Source organism: Notolepis coatsorum (assembly GCF_963971535.1).
Source record: "Notolepis coatsorum genome assembly, chromosome: 13".
Lineage (NCBI taxonomy): Eukaryota > Metazoa > Chordata > Actinopteri > Aulopiformes > Paralepididae > Notolepis > Notolepis coatsorum.
The window spans coordinates 22885174-22912888 of NC_140177.1; the positions used below are offsets into that span (position 1 = coordinate 22885174).

The window sequence follows — 27715 nt, forward strand, 5'->3', positions numbered from 1 at the left end:
ATGTTAAAATAATAGCTCTAGGGGGGGCAGGTGGCGCACAGAGATTACGTACGTTCGAAGATACCTTGCTCCGGTGAGATGGACTCCAGCGACTCAAACCTGGGTCTGACACGTGAGGTCCCTGGACCCCCTTCCTCTGCCACTGGTCCCTTCCTGCCTCTGCAGTGCTTGGCCAGTGGGCCACCATTTGGTCCCTGCAATTGTCTCTTTGGTGCTCTCTTGCTGTCCAGAGTCTTGGCTGCTGCTGTCTGTCTCTGTGGCATCTTGCTGTCCAGAGTCTTGGCTGCTGCTGCTGCCTTTCTCTGTGGCATCTTGCTGTCCAGAGTCTTGGCTGCTGCTGTCTGTCTCTGTGGCATCTTGCTGTCCAGAGTCTTGGCTGCTGCTGCTGCCTTTCTCTGTGGCATCTTGCTGTCCAGAGTCTTGGCTGCTGCTGCTGCCTTTCTCTGTGGCATCTTGCTGTCCAGAGTCTTGGCTGCTGCTGCCTTTCTCTGTGGCATCTTGCTGTCCAGAGTCTTGGCTGCTGCCTTTCTCTGTGGCATCTTGCTGCCCAGAGTCTTGGCTGCTGCTGCTGTCTTTCTCTGTGGCATCTTGCTGCCCAGAGTCTTGGCTGCTGCTGCCTTTCTCTGTGGCATCTTGCTGCCCAGAGTCTTGGCTGTTGCTGCCTTTCTCTGTGGCATCTTGCTGCCCAGAGTCTTGGCTGCTGCTGCCTTTCTCTGTGGCATCTTGCTGCCCAGAGTCTTGGCTGCTGCTGCTGTCTTTCTCTGTGGCATCTTGCTGCCCAGAGTCTTGGCTGCTGCTGCTGTCTTTCTCTGTGGCATCTTGCTGCCCAGAGTCTTGGCTGCTGCTGCCTTTCTCTGTGGCATCTTGCTGCCCAGAGTCTTGGCTGCTGCTGCCTTTCTCTGTGGCATCTTGCTGCCCAGAGTCTTGGCTGCTGCTGCCTTTCTCTGTGGCATCTTGCTGCCCAGAGTCTTGGCTGCTGCTGCCTTTCTCTGTGGCATCTTGCTGCCCAGAGTCTTGGCTGCTGCTGCCTTTCTCTGTGGCATCTTGCTGCCCAGAGTCTTGGCTGCTGCTGCCGTCTTTCTCTGTGGCATCTTGCTGCCCAGAGTCTTGGCTGCTGCTGTCTTTCTCTGTGGCATCTTGCTGCCCAGAGTCTTGGCTGCTGCTGCCGTCCGTCTCTGTGGCATCTTGCTGCCCAGAGACTTGGCTGCCTTTCTCTGTGGCATCTTGCTGCCCAGAGTCTTGGCTGCTGCTGCCTTTCTCTGTGGCATCTTGCTGCCCAGAGTCTTGGCTGCTGCTGCTGCCTTTCTCTGTGGCATCTTGCTGCCCAGAGTCTTGGCTGCTGCTGCTGCCTTTCTCTGTGGCATCTCACTGCCCAGAGTCTTGGCTTCTGCTGCCCGTCTCTTGCTGGCCCTAGTCTTGGCTTCTGCAGTCTGAAGATTCCCAGGTCGGCACCGAGCCTTGGGTTTACTGCACGGTGAAGCTACTTCCGTCTAAAAAAGAACAAATTCCGTTATTAAAGATCCCCTCCAGATGTATTTTAAAACCCTTAAATAAATGGCAATTTGTATAAATGTTTTTTTCCACCAAATTGTTTAATAAACTATTGGAATAGCAGCATCTCAGAATGCACAAATCTATGAATATGAGACTGAAGTGAGAGACTGAGACTAGAGTGAGACGAAAGTGTGAGAGACTGCGAGAGGCAGGTGCCCTTTACCGTTACTTGGCATTTGAAGGGCCTCTCCGAGACATTAAGCTGATTGACGTAACAGTCGAGGTGGTCATCAAGCCTGCAGGGTGGAAGACACGCATCAAAGATCAAACACAAAACATGCAAACGTCATAACTTTGGTTATTACATGGTGTTTTAACATTCGCCAAAATGCTTGATTGTGATTGGTCAATAGCGCTCTGTTACCCGTATCGGCGGTCATTATTGCGCGTTGCCCATGGCAGCGGTCAGTTATCGAGAAATAATTCACCGCTGTCAGGGGCAACCGAGCGCTATTGACCAATCACAATCAAGCATTTTGGCGAATGTTAAAACGCCATGTAATAATGTATAGCTATACTTGGTCAACACAGTGTCGGTCAATTATTTTGCGACAATGACCTCGTAGCTATACATTATCCCTTACATAATAGCACACAATTAAAAACAGAATTATAGTTTCACACAAGTCACACACCAGATCAAACATTTTATTTCTTCTGCAAGCTCGAGGGGGGGTTATGGAGGGAAAACTTAACAGATCCGATTTCATAACAAATATACGTTTTCCAGTTATGACACCATACTCAATTGTGCGACTCTGATCAACAGCTGGTGTTAAATGTAATCACATTTTTTGTGAGTGGGCCATGTGTTAATTTTCATTCATATTAAAAAGGTAAGGAAATGGTATTGAGAATGCACAGGAGACATGGTTCCAATATCACAGTCGTCTGCAGATGTACCTCTAAAAGTCTAAATGAAGGGGCCAGTTAAGTGGGGCCTTTTCAAGTGTAATTCAATATTTGTTATGTGTTCTAGAACCTGAACCTGAACAGCTAAAGCCCAACAGCATCACAGAAAGACCCCAAATAAAACAAGCACTTAGTTCACACTGCAAGCTTTAGTTCTCAATTCTGATCCAGTGCTCAGGTCAGATTTTTTTAGTTTGGCTGTTCACATTTTTTTTTTTTAATGTGGCCAATATCAGATTCTGGTCACGCTCCTGAACTGACCTGTATGCACAAATGAACAATAAAGAATAAATATAATATATCAAAGTGTCAGGATGATAAAGATCTATTTGGTAGCTGCACTTAAATGCAGCATTAGCTAAACCTGAGGCTCTAACTTCCACCAGAAAAAAAAACATCTAAAAGGCTTAAAACGATTGCTATAGAGTTGCCAGCAAAGCTTTAAAAAGCAGAGGCCACTCTGTGCTCGAGTAGGAATATGCAGCATAGTTTGTTCACTAATTCATCTAGTTTATTATCCGTTATAAATAGGGATGCACCAATATGACTAGAATAGCTAGATCGGGTATAGGAGACAATTGAATTATTATTTATATATATATATTATTTTTTTATTTTTTTTTTTTATAAATAACAATACAGTACATTTATATCTATGTGTTATAATGTGTATAGTATTTGTTACACCAAGTTAGGAAAGTAATGTTTCAAGTCAAGCCAGATGTTGCATTGCACAAAATAATTATCCCAGTCTCTTCCACACAGTGAGGCATACAGTTTATTAATTGAACAATGGGTATCGTATCGGTACTCGGTATCGGCCGATACCCAAAGCCCAGGTATCGGTATCGGGACTGAAAAAGTCGGAACGGTGCATCCCTAGTTATGAACGATCATTTCGGGGTCCGTTGAGATGAAAGCAGTGATGAAAAGCCACCACCATGCAGTGTCCTTCAGAAACTCACCTTACAAAACGTAAAGGAGGAAAATAAAGGAACCTCACCTTACATGCTAGAAGATATATTATAATATTATTTTCAATTTCTATAACTTATGAATAATAATAACATAACTATTATTCAGAGTTAATCACATTGTTAACTTTTTCTCGTATTTTTATATTCATATAAAATTGTATTGCCTATGCCTTTCTACCATTGCCCTGCCTGCCCATACCTGTACCCCCCCCCCCCAAGGGGATCAATAAAGGAATATCTTATCTCATTATTATTGGAAAAACAGTAGGCTATTTAAGGCATGCGAGGACACTCAACAACACTAGAGATATTAGAGTACAACAGTTAAAAAAAAGAATAATAATAAAGTCTCCACACCTGGAGAAGCCCTTCCCACAGACAGAGCAGACGAGCGGCTTGAGAGTGTTGCCGTGGTCCACCATGCAGTCCCTCGTCTTGAACCTCTGCTGGCAGACGGGGTACTCCAGCGGCTTCCCGTCGCAGCCCTGGTTCTTTTTCACAGGCTCAGGGAGCCTCTCTGGGACGCTCTGCTGCTGCATGGGGGTCAGGATGCTAGTGTCTCTGGACGTGGTGGCCGTGGTCAGGATAGGTGCCGCCTGCGTGCTCTTGGGCCGCAGCGGCACCTTATGGCAGGTTTGGCAGGCCTCGTGCCGTCGCAGGTGGCAGCTGTACCTGAAGGCCCTGTCGCAGTAGCCGCAGTTGAAGGGCTTCTCGGATTTGGGCCCCTGCTCGACTACAGCGAGGGGTCCGTCACCTCCACCAGCGCTTCCCCCCGCCGTCACGCTGGCCATATTGTCCTTAAGGAGTTCGCCGGCTGTGGGCTTCCGGTACGGGGAGACGGGCGGTGCCAGCTTATACCCGGCCACTTGGTGCCGCAGACGCAGGGCTTCCTGTAGGAACAGAGCCAAGCAGAAGCACATCAGGACGGACGGACACACACACACACACAAGAGAGATACTGAAAGAGGAAGAGAGGTTTCTGCTCTAGAGAGAGTTGTAATGGGCTGTTTGTCAGCAGAGCTGCTGCATCAGAGGTGTGCCGACAAGTGTAATTTGGCAAAGGGAATGAAAGTAGAGTAGGATCAAATGAGCCCCCCTCCCCCCCCCCCCCCCCCTAATAAATCGCAATATAGCAAAACCGTCGTCTCTCCATGTCTCCATCCTCGATTTACTCACTCCCTGTCGTATCTAATAAAGCAGAAATGCCCAAAGAATACATCTTTAAGTATTGTGATAATATGATATTGTGAGGTATGGCGATTATTCCTACCCCTACTATTTGGTAGTCTGATTGTGTTTTTGCCTGTATAATTCGAAACAAATCAAACTTGTTGGGGCGACAGTGGCTCAAGAGGTAGAGCAGTCGTCTGGTATTCGGGAGGTTCCCGGTTCAAGCAGCGTGTCGAAGTGTCCTTGAGCAAGCATTCACACTTAACCCCTAATTGCTCCTGATGAGCAGGTTGGCACCTTGCATGGTTGCCTCCGCCATCAGTGTGTGAATGTGTGAGTGAATGGGTCAAATGTGAGGAACAAATTGTAAAGTGCTTTGGATAAAAGCGCTATATAAATGTACCATTCACCATTTTGTTGGTGGCTTGAACCACTGCATCCCGCAGAGCTACTGAATGCCATTCAGGGGGCGAAATTAACTTTTTGACTCACCGGCCAGTGGCGGGTAGATGGGAAGAATCTACCCGCCAAGCATATTTCTTACCTGCCAACTTTCTTTTGATTAACACTTTAATCGCCATGGGTTAAATTCATAATTTACCATCCCTCGCCAGCTCTATTTGTCTATGGAGAAGTTCCCCTTCTTTGCAGGGCTATAACTTTTTAAATTCTATTGCTAAATTGCCATTATTATGGCCCATTCAATGTCCTATATGTATTGTTCAGGGTGTAGCAACGTTAAACTTTTTCATTCACATATTCTTGTATTTAATTTTTTTATTATTTTTTAAACACACATAAACAAACATGACAACACACGATAAGATACACAAGCATTAATACACAGTGTATATCCAACAAAATTACCATTTATACCAATGTCTTATACAGGATATACCCCTAATACCTGTTATCTAAAAACCTACACACATATGCTCCAGCTCGAACCCCCCCCTCCCGGACCCCTCTTTGGATAGTACCTCCATTATCCCTCGCTCCTAACCAGACACTACCATTATAAGCTAGCTTTTATTCTCTCCACCACTTCTAACCACATTGTCATTTTAGATTCATTGAGACCCAGAATTCTTGCTGTAGATATTTCTTGATAATCACATCGAGATATGTAAGAAACCAAACTTTCCGGCACATTTTTTCCGGTTGAAACCAGCGTGATGCGATCAGCTTTTTAGCTACTGTGATACCCGATAAAACCAATCTCTTTAGCTGTGGATGTACTGCAAACTCAAAAACATCATTCAATAGTAATACAGAGGGGTGTACAGGTATATTCCAAGATAAGAGTTTTGATCATTGTTGAGTCACATCTTTCCAGAATATCTTAACTGGTGGGCAGTCCCAGTACATGTGCATAAATGTCCCTTCATCCCCATTTGTACATTGGGAGCATTTGGAGTCTTGTTTAAGACCCATTCTGTTCAGTCTTATAGGAGTCAAGTATGTCCTGTGAATATAGTTAAGATTGATTTGTTGATGGTCCGGGTTCCTTGATGTAAGTCGGACATTTGCCCAGGCTCCTTGCCAATCAAAGTCACTTTCCAGGTCTGGTATATCCCTCCTCCAGACAGAGTCTAGTTGGAGGGTTTCATATGAGGACGTTAGTAATTGATGATAAAAATCTGAAACAAAACCTCTTGATGTCTCTCTTTCATAGAAGAATTTGTGGTATCTGTGGTGTTCAATTGGTATGTCTAATGGAACACTGTGAGACTTCAAACATAGCCGTAACTGTATGTAAAAAAGCCATGTGGACTTAGTGAGATTAAATTTTTTGTATATTTCTCCATAACTACAAAAACCCTGTTTGTTAAAGACATCCCCTAATGAGTGTATGCCTTGCTCTTCCCATATAGGGAATCTTATAGGTCGTTTTTCAATTAAGAGTGCATTGTTATTGAATAAGGGAGTAACTTTTTCATTCACATATTCATACTAAAATATGGTCTAAAGTATAAGTATGTTTTTATCGTTTTCTGCAGCTTTCTTCAGAACGTGATTTATAGCCCTAAATGCATTATATTGATGATCAAATACAGTTTGGTAGGAATCTGTGCGAGATAAAAAAATTCAACTGGACGTGGTTCTAGAAGTTTCTACGCATCATCTGATGATGACCGGATGGGCGGGGGATCGTTTATAATTCCGTGGGCAGCGTTAGATTATTCATCCAGAGTGGGTCATATGTTCATCAGATCAGTTAGTATAGAAGACGTTAGAAAATAACGCTGAATCTTACCGTGGCTTCCTCGCGCCGCTGGCAGATGAGCGTGAAACAGATTTTTTTCTATTATGGGATGGAGAAATGCCCGATCCATTTCCAGGTTGTATAATAGTATATACGTCCAAATCATGTTGTTTTTTCGAGTTATTTGCACCGATCGATGTTCACTGTGTCAATACGGAGTCTCTCTAACGATAGCGAGTGCCCGGACGACATATGGATGAGCACTTCCGGTTCGACGAGTCATTTCCTGTTGGCGATCTGCCGATCGGCCACCAGATGGCGCTCTTGAACCGCTAGAGAGTTGAGTGAATCTTTGCAGTGTGTCTCAGGGCTCCGGAAAAGAAATATGATTTCGATGACAGATTTTTTAAATATTGACATCAAAGACGAGTTACGGCGTCTTCGGCAGAATGAGCATGGCTAGGAATGACGTGTAAACTCGTTCACGGCGATCATGGTGTTAAAAAAAAATATTATTATTATTTTATATAAAAAAATTAATAAAATATATATATTATATAATCATACTTGTAGTTGTATTATCTGCGAGACATCGCCACCTCACTGTCTGCAAACACCTCCACTGTCTGTGTGTATACTCGAGTGGCCTCCAGCTCCAGCAAGGATTCTCCGGCGCTGCAGCTAGACCCTATTCAGCAGCCCTCATGCGATGTAAGCCAGGGGCTCGAATACGCATGTTGTAGGACATTGATGTCAGGAGCTATCTGTAGCTACTGCTGGATGGCGTTGGGACAACGCCTCTGAACTATTTAGTTTACTGGGACATTTCGTAGTGACTAGTGAGCTAACGTGGGCTAACATGAGCTACCTAGCCAACGGAGGTATTATGCACTGGACACTTGCTGGAGCAGTTGTTGATGTCGGGAGCTATCAGTAGCTAGCCGGCTGGATAACGTTACACAATGCCTCATGTATTAAACTAAAAGTGAATAGTTGACTGGGTCATTTTGTAACAGTAGCTAAGATTAGCTCACGGAGGTCCCTCTGACTAGACTAACGTCACGATGACTGTCCTCCGTTTGCATGCAGCATACAGAAACAGGTGCGGGAGGGGTAGGAGCAGCAGTGCGCGGTGCGCTGCATGTCTGTGCTGAGACAGCGAGTGAGAACTCCGCTCAGAATTGGATCATGATTTTCGGTTTTCACATGACTATTATTGCCCGCCACACGGCGGGCAGACCTCTCAGTGGGAGGCGCCAAACGTAAAAACTGATCGCCAATGGCGCTTGGCGGGCTCTAGTTTCGCCCCCTGATGCCATTTCTATATAAGCGGTGCGGACTGGACAAGAGCTGGGCTGAAACACACAAGCAATACCTCGTCAAACACCTGTGAATGGTTGAGTGCAGCACCACCTTCCTCCTCCTCGCGATTGACTCCGAGAGGGGACACCGAGATGGAGAAGAGGTTGTTGTTAGCGAAGGAGCTGCGGTCTGGCGTGGAACTCTGGTGACCGGGTCCCTGAAGCTTCTGCAGACGTCCCCCGCCTCTCTTTGGCATACTGGACAAGGGGCCTACAGAGGACGAGAGGCCTTCAGAGGATGAGGGGTCTGAAGAAGATAACAGAGAACAGAGACTAAGGCTCAGCTTCTTCCCCCAGGCCATAAAAAAGTGAGGCATAAAAAAAAATATTGTTTGGTTCCTGTTGGTTGTCAGTTAACACTTTCAGAGCCTTTGATTAACCTTGATTTACCCCGTTGAATGCCACCATCCACTTCAATGTTAGCGTTAAAAACGCCTAATCTATGTTTTAAATTATGGCTATGTGTCTAATCTGCCCGTCGCTTATCAATGACTCGTTTGCAGTCAACAGTCTAAACAGATTTTTTTTTATTTATTTATTTTTATAAATCGGTTCATATCCTTTTTATAGCATTTCGAAAAGCTATCGTTCTCTCGAAAATTTCCGGGAAGATAGAAAGATTCCCTCATAAACGGCATTTATTGGAATATTCTCGAATACACTAGACACGTCGTCATTTGTCGGCCTATTTATGAATCGTTTTCAAATAAACGCTAGATTATCGATAGTATATGTGTACGTATGCACGCTATAGACGCGAGCTGAAAAATCTATTCTCTCGTTCCCGCAAGATCACACACACACACGGCACATAGGGGACACGCCGTTATCTCAGCGAAAACAGCTCCGATTACCCCAAGACTGGTAACATAGACGCCTTACCTTAGATCAGATGTTCTCCAAAAAGATTATTCAAATTCCTGATCACCATTCCAAATATCGATCGCGTTGATTGATTGATTATTGGCTGCTGTGAATATATAATCCAGGCTGCTTTCCGTCCTGCGATGACTTCCATGTTGATCAGACTTCTTGCCAGCACAAGGAGCCAGCTGGCTCCGCCTCTACATATCTACAGATCCCAGGTCAGTCTAAGCGACTGACCTGCAGTTACACAGGGATAGACGATAGGGGGCGCTTTTTTTCATTCTGAGCTCCTGTAGGGGCTGGTGTACCAGCGGGAGACTCGGTTGATGAAATATGAATTCAGATCGCTAATAAAAAAATAAAGCGATATTTGTCGTTGTGGGCACTCAATGGGAGGGCTGATAAAACGAGATATGTCGTCCGTGGCACTGAAAGGGTTACCACGGGTAGGTAGGGTAGGGAATTTTTTTTTCCCAAGGCGACTATGGATAGGGAATTTCTTTATTTAATTAAAATGTTCACAACAACATGGATGCATGTACTCTGCCAGCATGTTTAATATCCATAATACTAAAGGTTTGACTAAGATTTTTATGAAACTTTATTGCAAAAAAAAATATAATAATAATTGGGTCGCACCTAAATCGGCAGGGTCGGTCGGCAACCGGAACCAAACCATTATTTTTTTTAGGCCTCAGCTTCTTCCCCCAGGCCATCAGAACATTGAACACTGATCACTCCACTAGGGATGGGCGTGAGTAATCGAAACTCGATCTTCTAATTTCATAATTTTTTATTTTTTTTTTAACTTTGACCAGTCAGCTGGTTCTTTTCGCGTTTATCGCTTTTTCTGGTCAAGTATGACCGACAGAAACAGGTTGAATGGGGGTATAGATGGGGGGAAAGACACTGAGAAAATACGGCTAGTCCGGGAGTCGAACTCGCTACCCCAGATCCGTGACGCGCACGGTTGTCCCCGACGCCGAAATAGCGTTCGAGGTACGCGGTGAGCTACTGGAGCTCCCCTTTCATAAAATTTTTACATATTTGTAATAACTGTTTGTTGGTTGCATTAACACTTTGATCGCCATGGGTTAAATTCATAATTTACCATCCCTCGCCAGCTCTATTTGTCTATGGAGAAGTTCCCCTTCTTTGCAGGGCTATAACTTTTTTAATTCTATTGCTACATTGCCATTATTATGGCCCATTCAATGTCCTATATGTATTGTTCAGGGTGTAGCAACGTTAAACTTTTTCATTCACATATTCATACTAAAATATGGTCTAAAGTAGGGCTGGGCGATATGGAAAAAAATCATATCGCGATAACGATATGATAATTTTATTTTATTTTTCGATATCGATAATTATCGAATTGTTATAAGTATAAAAAGAATAAAAAAAAAAAAAAAAATTTAACAACAGATGTATGTTTATTTTGCAGCAATTCTTTGTCATTGCCGCCATTTTTAGTGTTACATCCCCTCACACTCCAGTTCTCAGGCTGCAGCTGGTTTAAAAGCTAAAGTAAACCGGCTTCTCTGCTGGCTGTGGCTCCAGAGGAGTTGAACAGTTCTGGCTCTGCTAGTTTATTTTCAATCTTTTGGCGCTTTTTTGGTGGACAAACCACCGCACATGTGCACTGTGACTCGTGACTGGAGTCTAGTTCTGCTAGCACACATAGCCTACTGTGTACTGACGGTTTCAAAATGTATTTTAAATTAGAAAGCAAACAAAATAAATGGACAAGAGAAAAAGAAATCTGAATTTGGTCAGTATTGTCATTTGGACAAGCAAAGCCATTACTTTAAGTTGCAGGCAAGAAAGACAAGTCTGTCCACTGTCTCTGGTTTTAAAACTGCCCTGTTGCAGGTAAAAAAAAAAAAAAAAAAAAAAAAACGATTTTTCGATTTTTTTTTAATTTCGATATTCGATATCGATTATTAAAATATATCGCGATATTTATCGTTATCGTTATATCGCCCAGCCCTAGTCTAAAGTATAAGTATGTTTTTATCGTTTTCTGCAGCTTTATTCAGAACGTGATTTATAGCCCTAAATGCATTATATTTAGGGATGCCCCGATCGATCGGCCACCGATCATTATCGGCCGATAATTAGTATAAATATGCGATCGGGGAATTCCGATAATTAGTCATATTCGCCGATCACGGAAACTGATCAAGTGGATATCTCACTCGCTTGTCTCAGACGCACAGGACCTGCAAACTGCTCCTCCTCCCTAGCCCCGCCCGTACCCGTGTAGAGTTTGTAAACACAGAGGAGGTCCGCTGAGTCTAGATAGTGCATTCGACCTGAGCTAACGTTAGCTACCTAGCTATTGTTACTGTTTAAACAAAATTACCCAGTCAACTATTCACTTTTAGTAGGCATTGTCTAACGGTATTTAGCCGGCTAGCTACCGATAGCTCCTGATATCAACAAATGCTCCAGCAAGTCTTGTAGTGCATGTTGATACCTCCGTTAGCTCGCGTTAGCTGACGTTAATTCACTGTTCAAAACGAAATGTCCGATTGAACTAAATAGTTGTCTTAACGTCATCTAGCCGGCTAGCAGTAGCTACAGATAGCTCCTGATATCAATGTCTTATAACATTGATTGAATGCGTATTCGAGCTGAGGGCTTGCTGAATGTGAAATGACCAAAGCACTTAACGTTACCAATGGGGTCCCGCTGCAGCGCCGGAGAATCCTTTTGCTCGCTATCTGCAAACAGCTCCACTGTCTGTGTGTACAGTGGAGCTGTTTGCAGATAGCGAGCAAAAGGATTCTCCGGCGCTGCAGCGGGACCCCATTGGTAACGTTAAGTGCTTTGGTCATTTCACATTCAGCAAGCCCTCAGCTCGAATACGCATTCAATCAATGTTATAAGACATTGATATCAGGAGCTATCTGTAGCTACTGCTAGCCGGCTAGATGACGTTAAGACAACTATTTAGTTCAATCGGACATTTCGTTTTGAACAGTGAATTAACGTCAGCTAACGCGAGCTAACGGAGGTATCAACATGCACTACAAGACTTGCTGGAGCATTTGTTGATATCAGGAGGAGCTACTAGAGTACACACACAGTGGAGCTGTTTGCAGATAGCGAGCATTTTGACTTGTTGCGTGGTGGCGATGTCTCGCAGATAATACAAGTACAAGTCTAATTATATAATATATATATTTTATTAAAAAAAAAAAAAAATTATATAAAATCATTTTTAATTTCTTTTTAATCAAAAACGATCGGTATCGGATCGGTATCGGCCGATATGGCTCACGACGATCGGTGATCGGTATCGGTGGCAAAAAACGTGATCGGGGCATCCCTAATTATATTGATGATGAAATACAGTTTGGTAGCAATCGGCGCGAGATGAAAAATTTCAACTGGACGTACTTCTAGAATGATCTACGTATGATCTGATGATGACCGGATGGGCGGGGGATCGTTTATAATTCCGTGGGCAACGTTAGATGATTCATCCAGAGTGGGTCATATGTTCATCATAGCAGTTTATATTGAACACGTTAGAATATAACGCTGAATCTTACCGTATGTTCCTCGCGCCGTTGGACGATCAGCGTGGAGTAGACCGTTTTCGATTATGGGATGTAGAAATGCCCGATCCATTTCCAGGTTGTATAATAGTATATACGTCCAAATAACGTTGTTTATTGAGTTAGGGCGAGCGATCTATTATCCAGTGTTTCAAGATGGAGTCACGGGAGCTATAGAGAGTGGCCGGACCACATTTGCATGAGTACTACTGGTTCAAAGGTTAATATCCGGTTGGCGATCTGCCGATCGGCCACCAGATGGCGCTCTTGAACCGCTAGAGAGTTGAGAGGAGATCACACTTGTGTCTCAGGGCCCCGGAAAGGAAATATGATTTCGATGACAGATTTTTGAAATATTGACATCAAAGACGAGTTAAGGCGTCCTCGGCGGAATGAGCATGGCGGGGAATGACGAGTTCCGGTGTTTTCGGCGGTTAAAGTGATACGTGAATTAACTAAATGAAGTTTTAATACATTTTTTTTTAAAGTTTCATTAAAAATATTTTTTTTTTGTAATTTTTTCCCTCCACAAGTAATACACGATTAATCGAGTATATCATGCGATCAATCGATCTGCATTTCTCTTTAAAATGCCCATCCCTACACTCCACACACAAGCACACACGCACACCAACACACATTCTGCACTCGCTGACACACAAACGCACCACAGGTCACTAGTTTAAACACATGAAAAGGACACTTTAAAGGAAGGGGAAAAAAGGTCACTTTAACACTTTGAGTGCCAGCGACGAGATTTCTCGTTAGTTCATGCCGACCATTGAGTGCCAGCCAGGGTTTCAGTTATTTGTGCCGGTCTCAGTGTCCTTGAAGATTTCAATCTCCCGGACAAATGGGAAAAATTCCGGTCAGAGTTTATTGAGCTTAAAAACAATTGATAACGCAAATAACGTTCTGATTAACAAAGGCATTCGTTTTGTGGCATTAACGTTAGGGCTGGGCGATTTATTAAAATATATCGCGATATATTTTAATAAGCGATATCGAATATCGAAATAAAAAAAACGATCGGTTTCTTTTACTTTTTTTTTTTCTTTTTACCTGCAACAGGGCAGTTTTAAAACAGTGGACAGACTTGTCTTTCTTGCCTGCAAGTTAAAGTAATGGCTTTGCTTGTCCAAATGACAATACTGACCAAATTGAGATTTATTTCTCTCTCATTTATTTTGTTTGCTTTCTAATTTACAGTAGGCTATGTGTGCTAGCAGAACTAGACTCCAGTCACGAGTCACGGTGCACATGTGCTGTGGTTTGTCCACCAAAAAAGGGCCAAAAGATCGAAAATAAACTAGCAGAGCCAGAACTGTTCAACTCCCCTGGAGCCACAGCCAGCAGAGAAGCCGGTTTACTTTCGCTTTTAAACCAGCTGCAGCCTGAGAACTGGAGTGCGAGGGGATGTAACACTAAAGATGGCGGCAATGACAAAGAATTGCTGCAAAATAAACATACATCTGTCATTTAAAAAAAAAATTAAAAAAAATTATACTTATAACAATTTAGATAATTATCGATAGAGAAATATGATAACATTATCATATCGTTATCGCGATATGATTTTTTCCATATCGCCCAGCCCTAATTAACGTTACCTAGATTTATCAACATTCATATGTACATTTATCATACACGGAAAGCGAGCGGTGCAAGCACACACACACGCACACGCACACACACTGGTTGTGGCGTAAATAACGTTCTGATTATCAAAAGGCATTCGTTTTGTGGCATTCACATAACTAGATTTATCAATTTCTTTAGACTAGAATAAGCAAAATGTACTTACTTAAGTTAACTTAAAAGTTGCCGCATGTCAGTGTTGTTGAGTCAAGTTTACTCTCGAGTAGAGCTAAAGCAATGGCTGACTTTCAGAAACTCAAAAAGCAAATAGTCGCTTCCCATTGGTGCTGAGCACAGCAGAGGCGGGTGAAAGCGCTGTAAACTCAGAACAATCTCGCCTTCTGGTTGGTTGCATTTGCCTGAGAATTTGCCTTTCCATTCTGGCCTGAATGCGCACAGAACATTATGACTTGAGAGATCTAAATATGTCGGACTTCAACAGATTTTCCCGGTCAAAAAACTGTAATTACCAGATAACGGAAACCCTGGTGCCAGCGACGAGATATCTCGCTTTTTTTTAATTAGCGATTTGAATTCATATTTCATCAATCTAGTCTCACGTTAGTGCTGCAAACTCTCTCTGAGCTCCATTGGGAAAATACCACCCCCTATCATCTCTCCCTGTGGTACTGCACCCCTTTGGAATGGATTGAATTAAACACATGGGGGGGGGGGGGGGATCCTGCTTCCTCATTTTACTTCTCGGGAAAGTCACCAAAACAGCGTGGAATACATATTTCCAGTACCCAGCGTTGGATCAATAAACACGATCGATATTAGGGGTGGGACAATACATCGATCCAGATCGATATATCGATCCATTATCAATTATCAAATAGGATCGATGCAACGTAAAAAGATCGATTCATATTGCGATACTCTTATTTTGAAAATCCCCTCGTGAGCATATCCACCCGGCTGGCTGGAACAACAGTAGCTCAGCGCAGCTCAGCGTGTGTAGACGTTAGACAACATTGCTTCAGAGTCCGCCTAATTTGCCCGAAATAAGTGCCTGTTGTTTTTTTTCCCCACAAGGGGTCAAATGCATCTAACATGCTTTCCATCCTCGCCATTCCTTTATGCCCAGTGCCCACGTCGCGTTAAATACCGAAATTAACGTTGCGTTAGTGTGAGCTAACTAAGCTAAGCTGATAGAGAGAGCAGCAGAAGTCCACTAGGGACTGGGAAGGAGGGGGGGGTTACTGCATTCTCGAGATAGCCCCACTAACAGGATCTGGCCGGTACTGCACCTTCTGACTCCCAATATGCCTTTTCCAGCCAAAATACAGCGCTGTGATAGGATATTAATATCGGGGAAAAAAGAAAAACGAACCAAAAACAGTGATCAGGAGGTCTATTTGTATTAAAAACAATAGATTGTCATTTTAAATGTCTGGAAGAGATCAAAAATAAAAATGTCATGATATTTCCATTGCCTTTTTTTTGTTTATTTAAATGTTACTGATTGTGTTAAATGGGCATATAATATCGTCTCATATCGATCGCAGGCACCTGAATCGAATCGTATCGTATCGTGGCAGACTGTGATATCGGAAAATATCGTATCGTTGTCCAAAGAATCGATATCGTATCGTGATGAAACTGGTGATTCCCACCCCTAAATCGATATTTGGAATGGCGATCAGGAATTGGAATAATCTTTTTGGAGAACATCTGATCTGAGGTAAGGAATCTATTTGACCAGTCTTAGGACAATCAGAGCTTTTTTCACAGAGATATCAACGTGTGCCCTATGTGTGTGTGTGTGCTGCTGATCAGGAAATGAGAATAGATTTTTCAGCTCGCTTCTATAGCATGCATAAGTACACATATACTATCGATAATCTAGCGTTTATTTGAAAACGATTCATAAATAGGCCGAAAAATGACGTTTTTTGTGTATTCCAGAATATTCCAGTAAAGGGCGATTATCACAGAATCTTTATATTTTCCTGAAACTTAAAAAAAAACTAGCGTTTTTCAAAATGGTATAAAACGGAAATGAACAGATTAAAAAACAATCAGTTTCGACAATGTTGACTGCAAACAAGTCATTGATAAGCGACGGCCAGATTAGACGCATCATTTAAGACAGTGGTCACCAACCTTTTTAAGCCCAAGATCACTTTTTTTTTTGGTGAAGGCAAGATCTACCTATTGAAGCGTTGAGAGAAAAAGACAGCCAAGATTGTACTTTAAACTAAATGACTTTTATTTGCCTGTATTCTAATTACATGCAATGCTTTGGTCCAACATTAAAACGTCAAAGTAGAACTATTATGTACTTTCTCAGTCAGTGCTAAGTGCAGTCATCTTATGCAGCATCACTTTTCACATCAAAACAAAAGTAGAACTGTAATGTGGACTCTCATATTATTAACATTGACAAACATATTTACAATTAGCATTTTATAAAGTAGAACTGTAATGTGTACTTTCTCAGTCAGTGCTAAGTGCAGTCAGTGCTAAGTGCAGCATCACTTTTCACATCAGAACAAAAGTAGAACTGTAATGTGGACTCTCATATTATTAACATTGACAAACATATTTACAATTAGCATTTTATAAAGTAGAACTGTAATGTGTACTTTCTCAGTCAGTGCTAAGTGCAGCATCACTTTTCACATCAAAACAAAAGTAGAACTGTAATGTGTACTTTCTCAGTCAGTGCTAAGTGCAGTCAGTGCTAAGTGCAGTATCATTTTCACATCAAAACAAAAGTAGAACTGTATGTGTACTTTCTCAGTCAGTGCTAAGTGCAGCATCACTTTTCACATCAAAACAAAGGTAGAACTGTAATGTGGACTCTCAGGGTAAGATCTAAAAAAAAAAAAAAAAAAACGTTTTTTTTTTTTTTTTTTTTTTCATTGAAAGATCTACAGCATAGGTGTCAAACTCACGGCCCGCGGGCCAAATCCGGCCCGCCACGTCATTTGATGTGGCCCCCCAAGAGCTCAGGTAAAAAAAAAGAAAAAAGATTTTTTTTTTTTTTTTTTTTTTTTTTTTTTAACATTAATATTGGGTTAAAAAATAGCAGTGTTAATATAATTGTGGGTTAATGCGTTAATAAAGCTTTAACTTTGACAGCCTTAGTTATTACACATTCTTACACATACATGTATGTTGAACATCTGAGGTAACAAAGGAAAAAAGCCAAAAGCACTTACTCCTCAGACATTCTTTGACAATTTTACAGCCCAAAATACAAAAAAGATCCAGGCGGAATAGGTAACAAAGGGTTGAAGAAATATTGTCTGAACTGTCAGATGCAAACTGGCTGTGTGACATAACCGAGCATCTCGCTCAATTGAATAAGAAGCTGTAGGGACGCAAACAAGTCCCACCCAAAACTTGACCAATATAGTTGTGAACTGAGACAACCCTTATTTTGTTATTTTTGAGTACAGTTACAGTTGTGTGTTCATGCAGACACATAATAGCAATTTCATTACGAATTGAAAATGGGGGACCCTGATGTAAACAAGTCGAAAGTCTTTCTCTGGTCTGCATCCCCTTAACAATTGTGTGTATTGAGCTGTACTGTACTGTACCCATTCTGCAATCTGTTAATTAAAGTTAATTAAACTATCTTCCATTAGTTGGATGTATGGCCTCTGCAAGGTTGTGTGCAGCCATTTGTTTTTGTAACATCTGCTACATCTGTCCCACGTGTTCTTTGCAGCTCACAGTTGTTAGTTCTGCCCCTCTTGACTGTGACAAAAAGGTTTTGAACAAACTTAATGTCATAGCTTGTATTTGATGATATTCTTCTTTGTTATTTACTTGAATGGTTTGATCATTGATTGGTGGAGTAATATGGGGTTCTGATAAACTAAAATTATTTGTTAAAATAACATAAGCTAACATATATGTTTACATTTATGCAAATGAATATGCAATATGTATAACTTGAATAAGTAATAAATACAGAAACACCATGTTTAACAATATGTAAATGTGTAGCTACATTTATTTTACATTACATTAACATTTATACGGTCTTTGGCCCTTTGAGGGCAACCATAATGCTGATGTGGCCCTCTGTGAAAATGAGTTTGACACCCCTGATCTACAGGGACAGTCTCAAAGATCGACCAGTCGATCAAGATCGACGGGTTGGTGACCACTGATTTAAGACATAGTTTATGCGTTTGCAAATATGAGAGCTCTATCATTGAAGTGGGTGGTGGCATTCAAGGGGGGTAAGGTGCACCGCATGGCTGGCACTGAGTGTGTTAGGAAAGAACTTGTTGTGATTATTCTATAGTAAAGTTAGTACTAGCAAGTATAGCATAGGGATATAGAGTAAAACTGTATATTGTATAGTAGTGTACATAGGATCCAGTGCCTTTAATTCGTAGCTCAACACTATATTGCTTTTATCTCAGGATTTATTACATGTCTATTTTATAATGTCTATTTTATGTCTACTTTAACATATTCTACTTATTTTATTTATTCTTGCACAATCTAAGCGGGCATGGCCAACCGCATTTCACTGTATGCCCTGGTATGTAATGTGATAAATAAACCTCTTGAATCTTGAATCTCTTAGTCAATTGATCTCTCAAGCCCACCAAAATAAAGCCACATAACATGTACATTAAAACTAAAAGTAGGGGAGCTCCCGTAGCTCACCGCATATCTCTGCGCTATTTCTGCGTCGGGGAAAACCGTGCTCGTCACGGATCTGGGGTACACGAGTTCGATTCCCGGACCCACCGTATTTTCTCAGAGTGTCTTCCCCTGCTCTACATCCCATTTTCAACCTGTTTCTGTCGGTCATGCTTGACCAGAAAAGCGATAAACGCTAAAAAATAAAGTAAAAAAAAAAAAAAAAAAGGTACAGAGAAAAAAATATTACACAAGGGCAAGGCACACAAACGCACACCGCCATGACCTCCTCTACACTGTGACTGCATCCTGCTCTAGACCCCCGCTTCAACACATTGCCATTCGTGAGCCGGCCATGAGAGTATATTGCGTTGCGGGCAAGACCACCCGCATTTCATTGTATACCTGTATGCCGTGACAATTAAAACTCTTGACTTGACTTGACTTGACTTGACTATATTCACAAGTGCTATGTCAACTGAAACTGCAGCCCTGCATACCAAACTAACTAACCCCCAGCATACCCAACTAACTAACCCCCAGCATACCAAACTAACTAGTCTAACTCTAACCCCCAGCTCTAACTAACCCCCAGCTCTAACTAACCCCCAGCATACCAAACTAACTAACCCCCAGCATACCAAACTAACTAACCCCCAGCATACCCAACTAACTAACCCCCAGCTCTAACTAACCCCCAGCTCTAACTAACCCCCAGCATACCAAACTAACCCCAAGCATACCAAACTAACCCCCTGCATACCAAACTAACTAACCCCCAGCATACCGAACTAACCCCCTGCATACCAAACTAACTAACCCCCAGCATACCAAACTAACCCCCTGCATACCAATACCAATGTTCAATCAATAAATCACTAGCTGTTGTAATACTATTTAGTGACTGCTGTTACTGCACACCGTCTACTGAGTGATGGCATGAAACTGAATTGAATCATACTGTGCAGAACATGTACTAGTTAATGCAACTTTTAAGTTTGTTATCAATGGCAAATGGAAAATGAATGTCTACATTGAACACTATAACTGTATTAGATTGCATCAATGTACAGTTTTGCTTGTACAGTTGTAGTTCCCGCCCCCCGCCTACCCACCTCCCCCACGCCACCTCCTCCAAATGTACAGTTTCTATGTCAAATGTATATACTCCCTTTTCTGGACTATTTTTGTATCACAAACAGTACTGTATTTGCAAATCTGGTATGTCATAAATGTATAGATGTAGCAGTACTGTCTATCTGTATGTTGTGTATGTCATATATGTTATGATGAATTGAAAGTGGGGGACCCTGATGTAAACTAGATGAAAGTCTCTCTGGTCTGCATCCGTGTATTGAGCTGTACTAGTCTGTACCCATTCTGCAATCTGTTAAATAAAGTTTTCAATCAATCAGATACATATTATGTGTAAGACCCATGCACACGCGTTTAAGTGAATAATACCACATGTTTTTGACCAAACCGTGTGGGGCGATTTGTATTATTTACCTGGTGATGATGTTACACAGAACTGGTCTCATGATCTCGTGACTCTACAGCTGCATCGCACATATTAAACGAGTTGGGGCGATTTACCTAAATTGTTTCGCAGTGATCCACGACGTTACCGTTTGACCTATGTTTGCTGGGCACTTCGCCATGCCTCATTTGAAGGAGTTTACGTCGGTTCACGTTTTATACTATTACATTTAAATGAACGACGAGTTGTAGCAGACGGCCGTTAGTCCACTAACCAGAAGTCGTTAGCTAGTTAGCAGCAGACGATAATGGGTAGCAGCACACGGGTGCGGTAGATACACAACTGATATTCATCATAATAACACATTTAAATGCATTGACTTACATTAATATCAGTGGACTGGGTTTCCGACTAGTTACTCACCAAGATTATTGTTTTTCATAACAACACCACAATTTTCGTCGCCCAGAACTTTTATTTCCGGTTTCGATATTCTTCTTCTTATTGGGGGTTTACGGCGGTCGGCCACCAACTGTTTGGGGCATTACCGCCACCTACCGACCATCGGGCCAGTCTCCAGGCTGCGTGTATATTTTCCCTAACGCTCTTTCACTTCCGCGTTCGGGATGCGCGATCTGATTGGCCACTGACGTTTCTCTTAGCGCCAATCGCGTTACTTCTGATTGATTGATTGATTGAAAAGTTTATTAACAGATTGCAGAATGGGTACAGTACAGTACAGCTCAATACATACAATTGTTAAGGGGATGCAGACCAGAGAAAGACTTTCGTCTGGTTTACATCAGGGTCCCCCATTTTCAATTCATCATAACATATATGACATACACAACATACAGATAGACAGTACTGCTACATCTATACATTTATGACATACCAGATTTGCAAATACAGTACTGTTTGTGATACAAAAGTGTCCAGAAAAAGAGTGTATATACATTTGACGTAGAAACTGTACATTGGAGGAGGTTGGGTAGGTGGGGTGGGGGTGGGGGGGGGGGGGGGGGTTGGTAGGGGGTGGGTGGGGGACACTGTACACTGTACAAGCAAAACTGTACATTGGAATATTGACAAAGCCATACTTGGTCATTTACTGTACATTGGAGGGGGTTGGGTTAGGACATTTGCAGGGGCCAGTTTCGAATTGCAGTCTCCCGTAGGTGTTCTTTGAGAGTGGTTTTGAAAGTGGGTAGTGATTCACATTCCTTTACTACCTAACCTAAAAAACAACTTCCTACAACCACACTATTCCCCATCCCCGTCAACCTCCATCTACACTATACTATATATACCCCACACTCATCATGCATCATGTGTATTTCAGCTTTTCTATCTAAATTCCAACTCTGACCCTGTCCCTCACACCCTATCATACACCCCACACTTCTCAAAAACCCCATCACCACCTTCGCCTTATCTCCCCCTCCCCCACTCAGTATTTCCGTCATCCCCAACCCCCTGACCCCCATCTCCCTCAACCTTCCCTCCATCTCCCTCCTCTGCACAGCATAAGCCCTATTGTTAGGACAGGCCTAAAGAGCTCAGTCTGCAATCACACACACGCACACAAAAAGCTGCTAAAGTTAGTTGCTAAATTATTATGCTTTTAAATGCTAAATGATCTGGTCTATATGAATTGCAAATGGGGGACCCTGATGGAAACAAGACAAACGTCTTTCTCAGGTCTGCATCCCCTTAACAATTGTGTGTATTTATTGAGCTGTACTGTATTGTACCCATTCTACAATCTGTTAAATAAAGTTTTCAATCAATCAATCAGTCTCCTGAAACGGTTTCCAGTTCAACTCTATTCAATTGTGTTGTAGCAGTAGCAGCACAAATATTAAACTTGCCTTTCGTAGAAAATGTCTAAATATAATCTAAGTCGCGTTGACGATGTTATCTTGGTGGTTGTTAGTGTAGCTTGTAACTTTTTACAAGTTCTCCGTTTAACCAGCAGAGGGCACACTCACCATGTTGGTCAAGTATCTAAATATCTGATAAAATATAGTTTAATCTAATCCTAGGTTTGGGGATTTCAATTTGTGAGAATAATACAATTATAATAATAATACAAAATTCTAAAAAGGTCTAAGAAAGACGGCCGGTGTAGAGTGGTCCACCACATTCCTCCCTGCGTCGAATCTGGCCACGACAGTATCTGGGACAAGCTCAGTTACCAACCAGCCAAGGTCAGGGGGACATTAATAATGTAAAATAAATACATTTTATTTTAGAATTCTTCAAATTATATTAAAATTTGTACTATGCCGTTTCGGAGGACATTGACTGTGATCCTTAGTTATTATATCTTTCTTTTAATTTTATTCATATATAAATTAAAACAAAATATTATTTAGGCATTGTGAACCAAATCTAAGCCTAGAATATATTTAACAAAATAGCAGGCCCTGCCTTTGTAAATGAAATAGTAACTTTTCAGTTCAAACTGAGGATCCAATTTTCCTCTGAGAAAAGTTGGTTTATTCAGTTATGAAAACATACCTTCTCTGACTCACTAAACTACATAGTGCACCTTTATTAGCCAATCAATAAGACAGATGTATGACGATTTGATAAGAAAACATTCTACTCAGTAAAAGTGAGACATATTGCTTGTTTTGACAATACATTTTATTACAGGGAGCGGAAGAATGAACAATTTCACGCATATTCAAGTAAACTTTCAGCAAACAATATAAATGTGTTCCTTCTGGCATCATCAGGTCCAGAAGACATTTTGGACACATTTTCTGACGATTTTATAAACCAGTTGTGGGATGGCATTTTGAGGAAATTATATATATGTAACGGTTGTGACAACGTCACCTCAAACTTCGAGGCTTCAGAAACTGGCTGAGCGCTGACATTTGGGTTTTCAGGTGGAGGTCACGGGGTCCTCAGTGGGGGGGGGGTCCTGAGAGGAGGCCGGCGGGGGGGCCGCCTCCTCGCTGAACACGACTCGCCGGAGGACCCCCGAGTAGAAGGGTCCGTAGACCTGCTTGTTGTGGTTGACCAGGCCGGTAAAGACGGTGGAGGACCCCCGAGTAGAAGGGTCCGTAGACCTGCTTGTTGTGGTTGACCAGGCCGGTGAAGACGGTGGAGGACCCCCGAGTAGAAGGGTCCGTAGACCCGCTTGTTGTGGTTGACCAGGCCGGTGAAGACGGTGGAGGACCCCCGAGTAGAAGGGTCCGTAGACCCGCTTGTTGTGGTTGACCAGGCCGGTGAAGACGGTGGAGGACCCCCGAGTAGAAGGGTCCGTAGACCTGCTTGTTGTGGTTGACCAGGCCGGTGAAGACGGTGGAGGACCCCCGAGTAGAAGGGTCCGTAGACCTGCTTGTTGTGGTTGACCAGGCCGGTGAAGACGGTGGAGGACCCCCGAGTAGAAGGGTCCGTAGACCCGCTTGTTGTGGTTGACCAGGCCGGTGAAGACGGTGGCCAGAGCGGTCAGCTCGGGCTTGATGGCGCTCAGGCCGGCGGGGACCTGGGGAAGGACGGTCAGGTGGTTCTGTGCGGAGAGGAGGGCCATGAAGTTCTGCTGGACGCGCTCCTCTGGGGGGGAGAAACCAGACAGAAGAGGAGGTCAGGATAGTTCCACAAATCATGTCCCAACCCAGATTCGGCTCAAACAAGGGACTAAACACGTTTCGCAATTATGCCACATGTGGATGTGGAACGCCCTACCCACAGCCGTAAAATAGTGTGAATATCTACCCTCCTTCAAAACCGCGCTAAAAAAAAAAAAGCACCTACGGGAGGCCGCAATTCGAAACTGTGTTTCCAATGTGTATTGAGCCATACTGTATTGTACCCATTGTGCAATCTGTTAATAAAATGTTCAATCAATCAGTTCCGTCCTGGTAGAACACCTTCGTAGTTGAATCAGTGTTGGTTTTTCTCCCAACTCGGTTTGTTTGTGTGAAGACAGGTTTAGTAGTTTGGGACTCAAAGCGCGTACGAACACGAACACACACACACACACACACACACACACACACACACACACACACACACACCAGTGCTTACATTTCTCCAGCTCTTGTGTTTTTGTAAAGTAGGCTTAAAGGTGCTATATATATATATATACACACACATCCACAGAGATTTTAGAAAGGTGTGGAGTAAAAGTAAAAGTATTGCCCCCCCCCCCCCCCCCCCCCCCCCGCAAAAATGATTGATTCATGAATTTAGCATTTAAAAAATGTTTATGGGTCCAAAATAAATGTTGTTGTTTACATGTTGCGTGCATGTATCCACTCCCTAGTTCCCATGTAGAATACACCCGATTAGATACATGACATGCTAGTGCCACATGTAGTGGCTGAATGGCAGGTGGCACGGTGGTGTAGTGGTTAACACTGTCGCCTCACAGCTAGAAGGTCCAGGGTTCGATTCCCGCTTGGGGACCAGGTTGCCAGGTACCCAGGTGGGGTATCTCCCAGGCCTTTCTGTGTGGAGTTTGCATGTTCTCCACGTGCTCGCAAGGGTTTCCCCTCCTGATAAGATAAACCCAATGGAGAAACATGCACAACAGATCGCTTCCCTGACGAAGATGGACAGGAGCACTTGGATTCGTCCCCGGGGTGCGGCCCCTATCTGCTAACGACTTTTCTCGTGATTGGCGCTCAACCACCGGCGAGATAACCCTACTTTTTTCGTCATTGGCGCAGAATGAGTTAAGACATAATACCCGTAGCCTTATTCCAAAAACAAACTGGATTGGGCCCGAGCGTGTGAGTGTCAGGGACAGGTAGAGTGTCTTACCCACGAGAATGCGGATGGGGTTGTCCTTCCTGGTGATGTCACAGACCAGGCCTTTCAGAGTGGCCTGCAGTGCTGGGCTCAGCGCTGGGTAGTTCCTCTCGGTAAGAGACTTGTTGAGCTCACAGCAGATCTGGGTATTGGCGCCATCTAGTGCCTCGTCTAGGTTAAAGTCCCTGCAGATTGAGAGGAGAGTTCTTGGTTTCAAGACGAGGTTGTGTGTGTTGGTGTGTTCCGATTGTTGAATGTGTACATTTAGCGTATGAGGAAGCATGCACATATACAACAGGGTATGCATGAGCCTAAGTGTGTCTCAAAGCTCCTCTGTAATTTAAAAGATTAAAAAAATAATATTCATAGAACAATCATTTGGACATTCTCAGTATTAGAATCATCATCTTAGGTCATTGGGAATCAAAAGATACATCTTTTTGAGACAGTGTGAACTACACATGTAAGCCTAGAAGATACCTCTTTGTATAGTAAATATATGTATTAGAAACTAAAGTTGTAGGCCCAGCACATGTAAACAATACGGGAAACTGTAAGCAAACAATCAAACTTGAGATGAATATTTTCATCTCAGGGCAGCTAGTTTATTCAGTTGTGAAAAATTTGATCGATTAATTCGAATGAATGATTTAAGACATATTTAAAAAAAAAAATGGAAATCGGTTTAAAAGGTTAACCCTTTACCATCACCGTGAACCTTCTGTAGTGTGGTAGTGAAGGGTTTGAGCTGACGGGCTGTGCATCCCCTCCAGCAGCGCGCCGGTCATCCTCTTGGGGCGCGCGGCCAGGCAGGGCAGCCCCTGGATGGGGCCTCCGACGCTGCTGTACACCATCAGCAGCTCCTCGTTCACCACCTGCAGCAGCTGCAGCCGCCTCTGGATCTCCCGCAAGAGCACCTCGTCCGTCATCAGGGTCTGCGGGGAGGGGGAGGGGCGGAGCGGGGGGGGGGGGGGAAGGAGGGGCAGAAAAGGGGGGGGGGAGGGGGCAGAAAAGGGGGGGGCGGAGAAGGAGGGGCAGAAAAGGGGGGGGGGGGGGGGCGGAGAAGGAGGGGCAGAAAAGGGGGGGGGGGGGAGAAGGATGGGGCAGAAAAGGGGGGGGGCGAAGAAGGATGGGGAGGGGCGGGGGGGGAGGAAAGGTGGAAAAGGAGGCGGAGGGGTGGAAAAGACAAGTTGTTTAGAAACCAAACTCTAATCCTAACCTTAACCGACTAGAGAGATGAAAATAATGTTGTTTTAACCGAATGCGGACACATTCTAGACACCACAGAGTGATAGGAATAATAATAAATTCCAACTGTATAGACATTTTGTTTGTGGCGAGAGTGAAAGGCCTCTCCTCTGTCCTGATTCTCCTAGACCTATCTGCAGCCTTCGACACAGTCAACCATCAGATCCTCCTTGCGGCCCTCGCAGGAATGGGAGTGGCTGGCTCTGCGCTGACATGGCTGACATCATACCTCAATGACTGGCTCAATTGGCAGAGTCAGCGGGTGGAAGTCGATGGGTGGTAATCTGGACGTTGTGGACAGCGACTCCTACAGGTCGGTTGGGGGACGCCTGCACAGCAGAGACAGGAAATGGCGGGGGTAGTGTGAGCCTCCCACACGTTACACCTCGCCAATGAGTCCGCGCTGGCAGGTGAAAAGATGTGACAGGCTGCCTCCTCGTGTACCGGAGGGGACACGTGATGCAAGGCTTCTATCCTCCCTACGACCGACCTGTGGGGGGCATATGCGAGCAACATTCAAGACAGGGGAGGGGAGAATTGGAAACAGCGAAATTGGGATGGGAGAAAAAAAAAGAGATCCTGGAAGTCGTGGCTGTAGGCCCCCTGGTGGTCAGGTGGAAGTCGTGGCTGTAGGCCCCCTGGTGGTTAAGTGGTCTTGGTCCACCGTCTTCCCTCAGGTCCACGTCCTGGATGCACACAAACAAACAAACACACACACAGAAGCCAGGTGAGTGAGCGACAGTGGGTCAGGAGGTAGATCCGGAGGTTCACGGTTCGATTCCTGCACCTCCCGGGCAGTGTGTCGAAGTGTCCTTGAGCAAGACACTTAACCCCTAACCCGATGAGCAGGTTGGCACCTTGCATGGTCGCCTCCGCCATCGGTGTGTGAATGTGTGAGTGAATGGGTAAAATGTGGGTAAAATGTGAGGAACAAATCGTAACGCGCTTTGGATAAAAGCTGTTATATAAATGCAGCCATTTACCATTTTAGTAGACATGAAACAGGAAATGCCCTTTGAATGGTTAATAGGCTACATGTCATGCATATTAAAAGGAACACGCCAACATCATAGGAAATGCAATTACCGTCTTCTCCAGAGTCAGACAAGAAGATAGATATACATTTCCTCTCTGTGCGTTCGGTAGAAAGCTATCCGGCTGCAAGCTAGCCTAGCTTAGCACAAATGAATGGAAGCGGATATGGACAAACTAGCCCAGCTGTTGGCCAAAACACCTCTCACTGAGTTTTATGCTAGGCTAATGGTCAGTATCTGCTTCTATTCATTTGTGCTAAGCTAGGCTAGCTTGCAGCCGGATAGCTTTTAAGTTTTAACCCTTGTGCCTCCTTA

At 43.5% G+C, this 27715-nt stretch overlaps 1 protein-coding gene across 1 annotated transcript in view; it reads right to left on the minus strand.

Moving 5' to 3' along the window:
- Nucleotides 1–20790, minus strand: part of LOC311239294 (uncharacterized protein) — a gene marked incomplete at its 5' end in the record, with an annotated part of 36297 nt that extends 15507 nt beyond the window's left edge. Inside the window, 5 exons of the mRNA XM_084327601.1 lie at nt 53–1490; nt 1718–1790; nt 3801–4333; nt 8195–8427; nt 20772–20790. Of these exons, the coding sequence (XP_084183727.1) occupies nt 53–1490; nt 1718–1790; nt 3801–4333; nt 8195–8427; nt 20772–20790 (2296 nt within the window). The remainder of the gene's footprint in view (nt 1–52; nt 1491–1717; nt 1791–3800; nt 4334–8194; nt 8428–20771) is intronic.
- Nucleotides 20791–27715: the final 6925 nt, after the last annotated feature.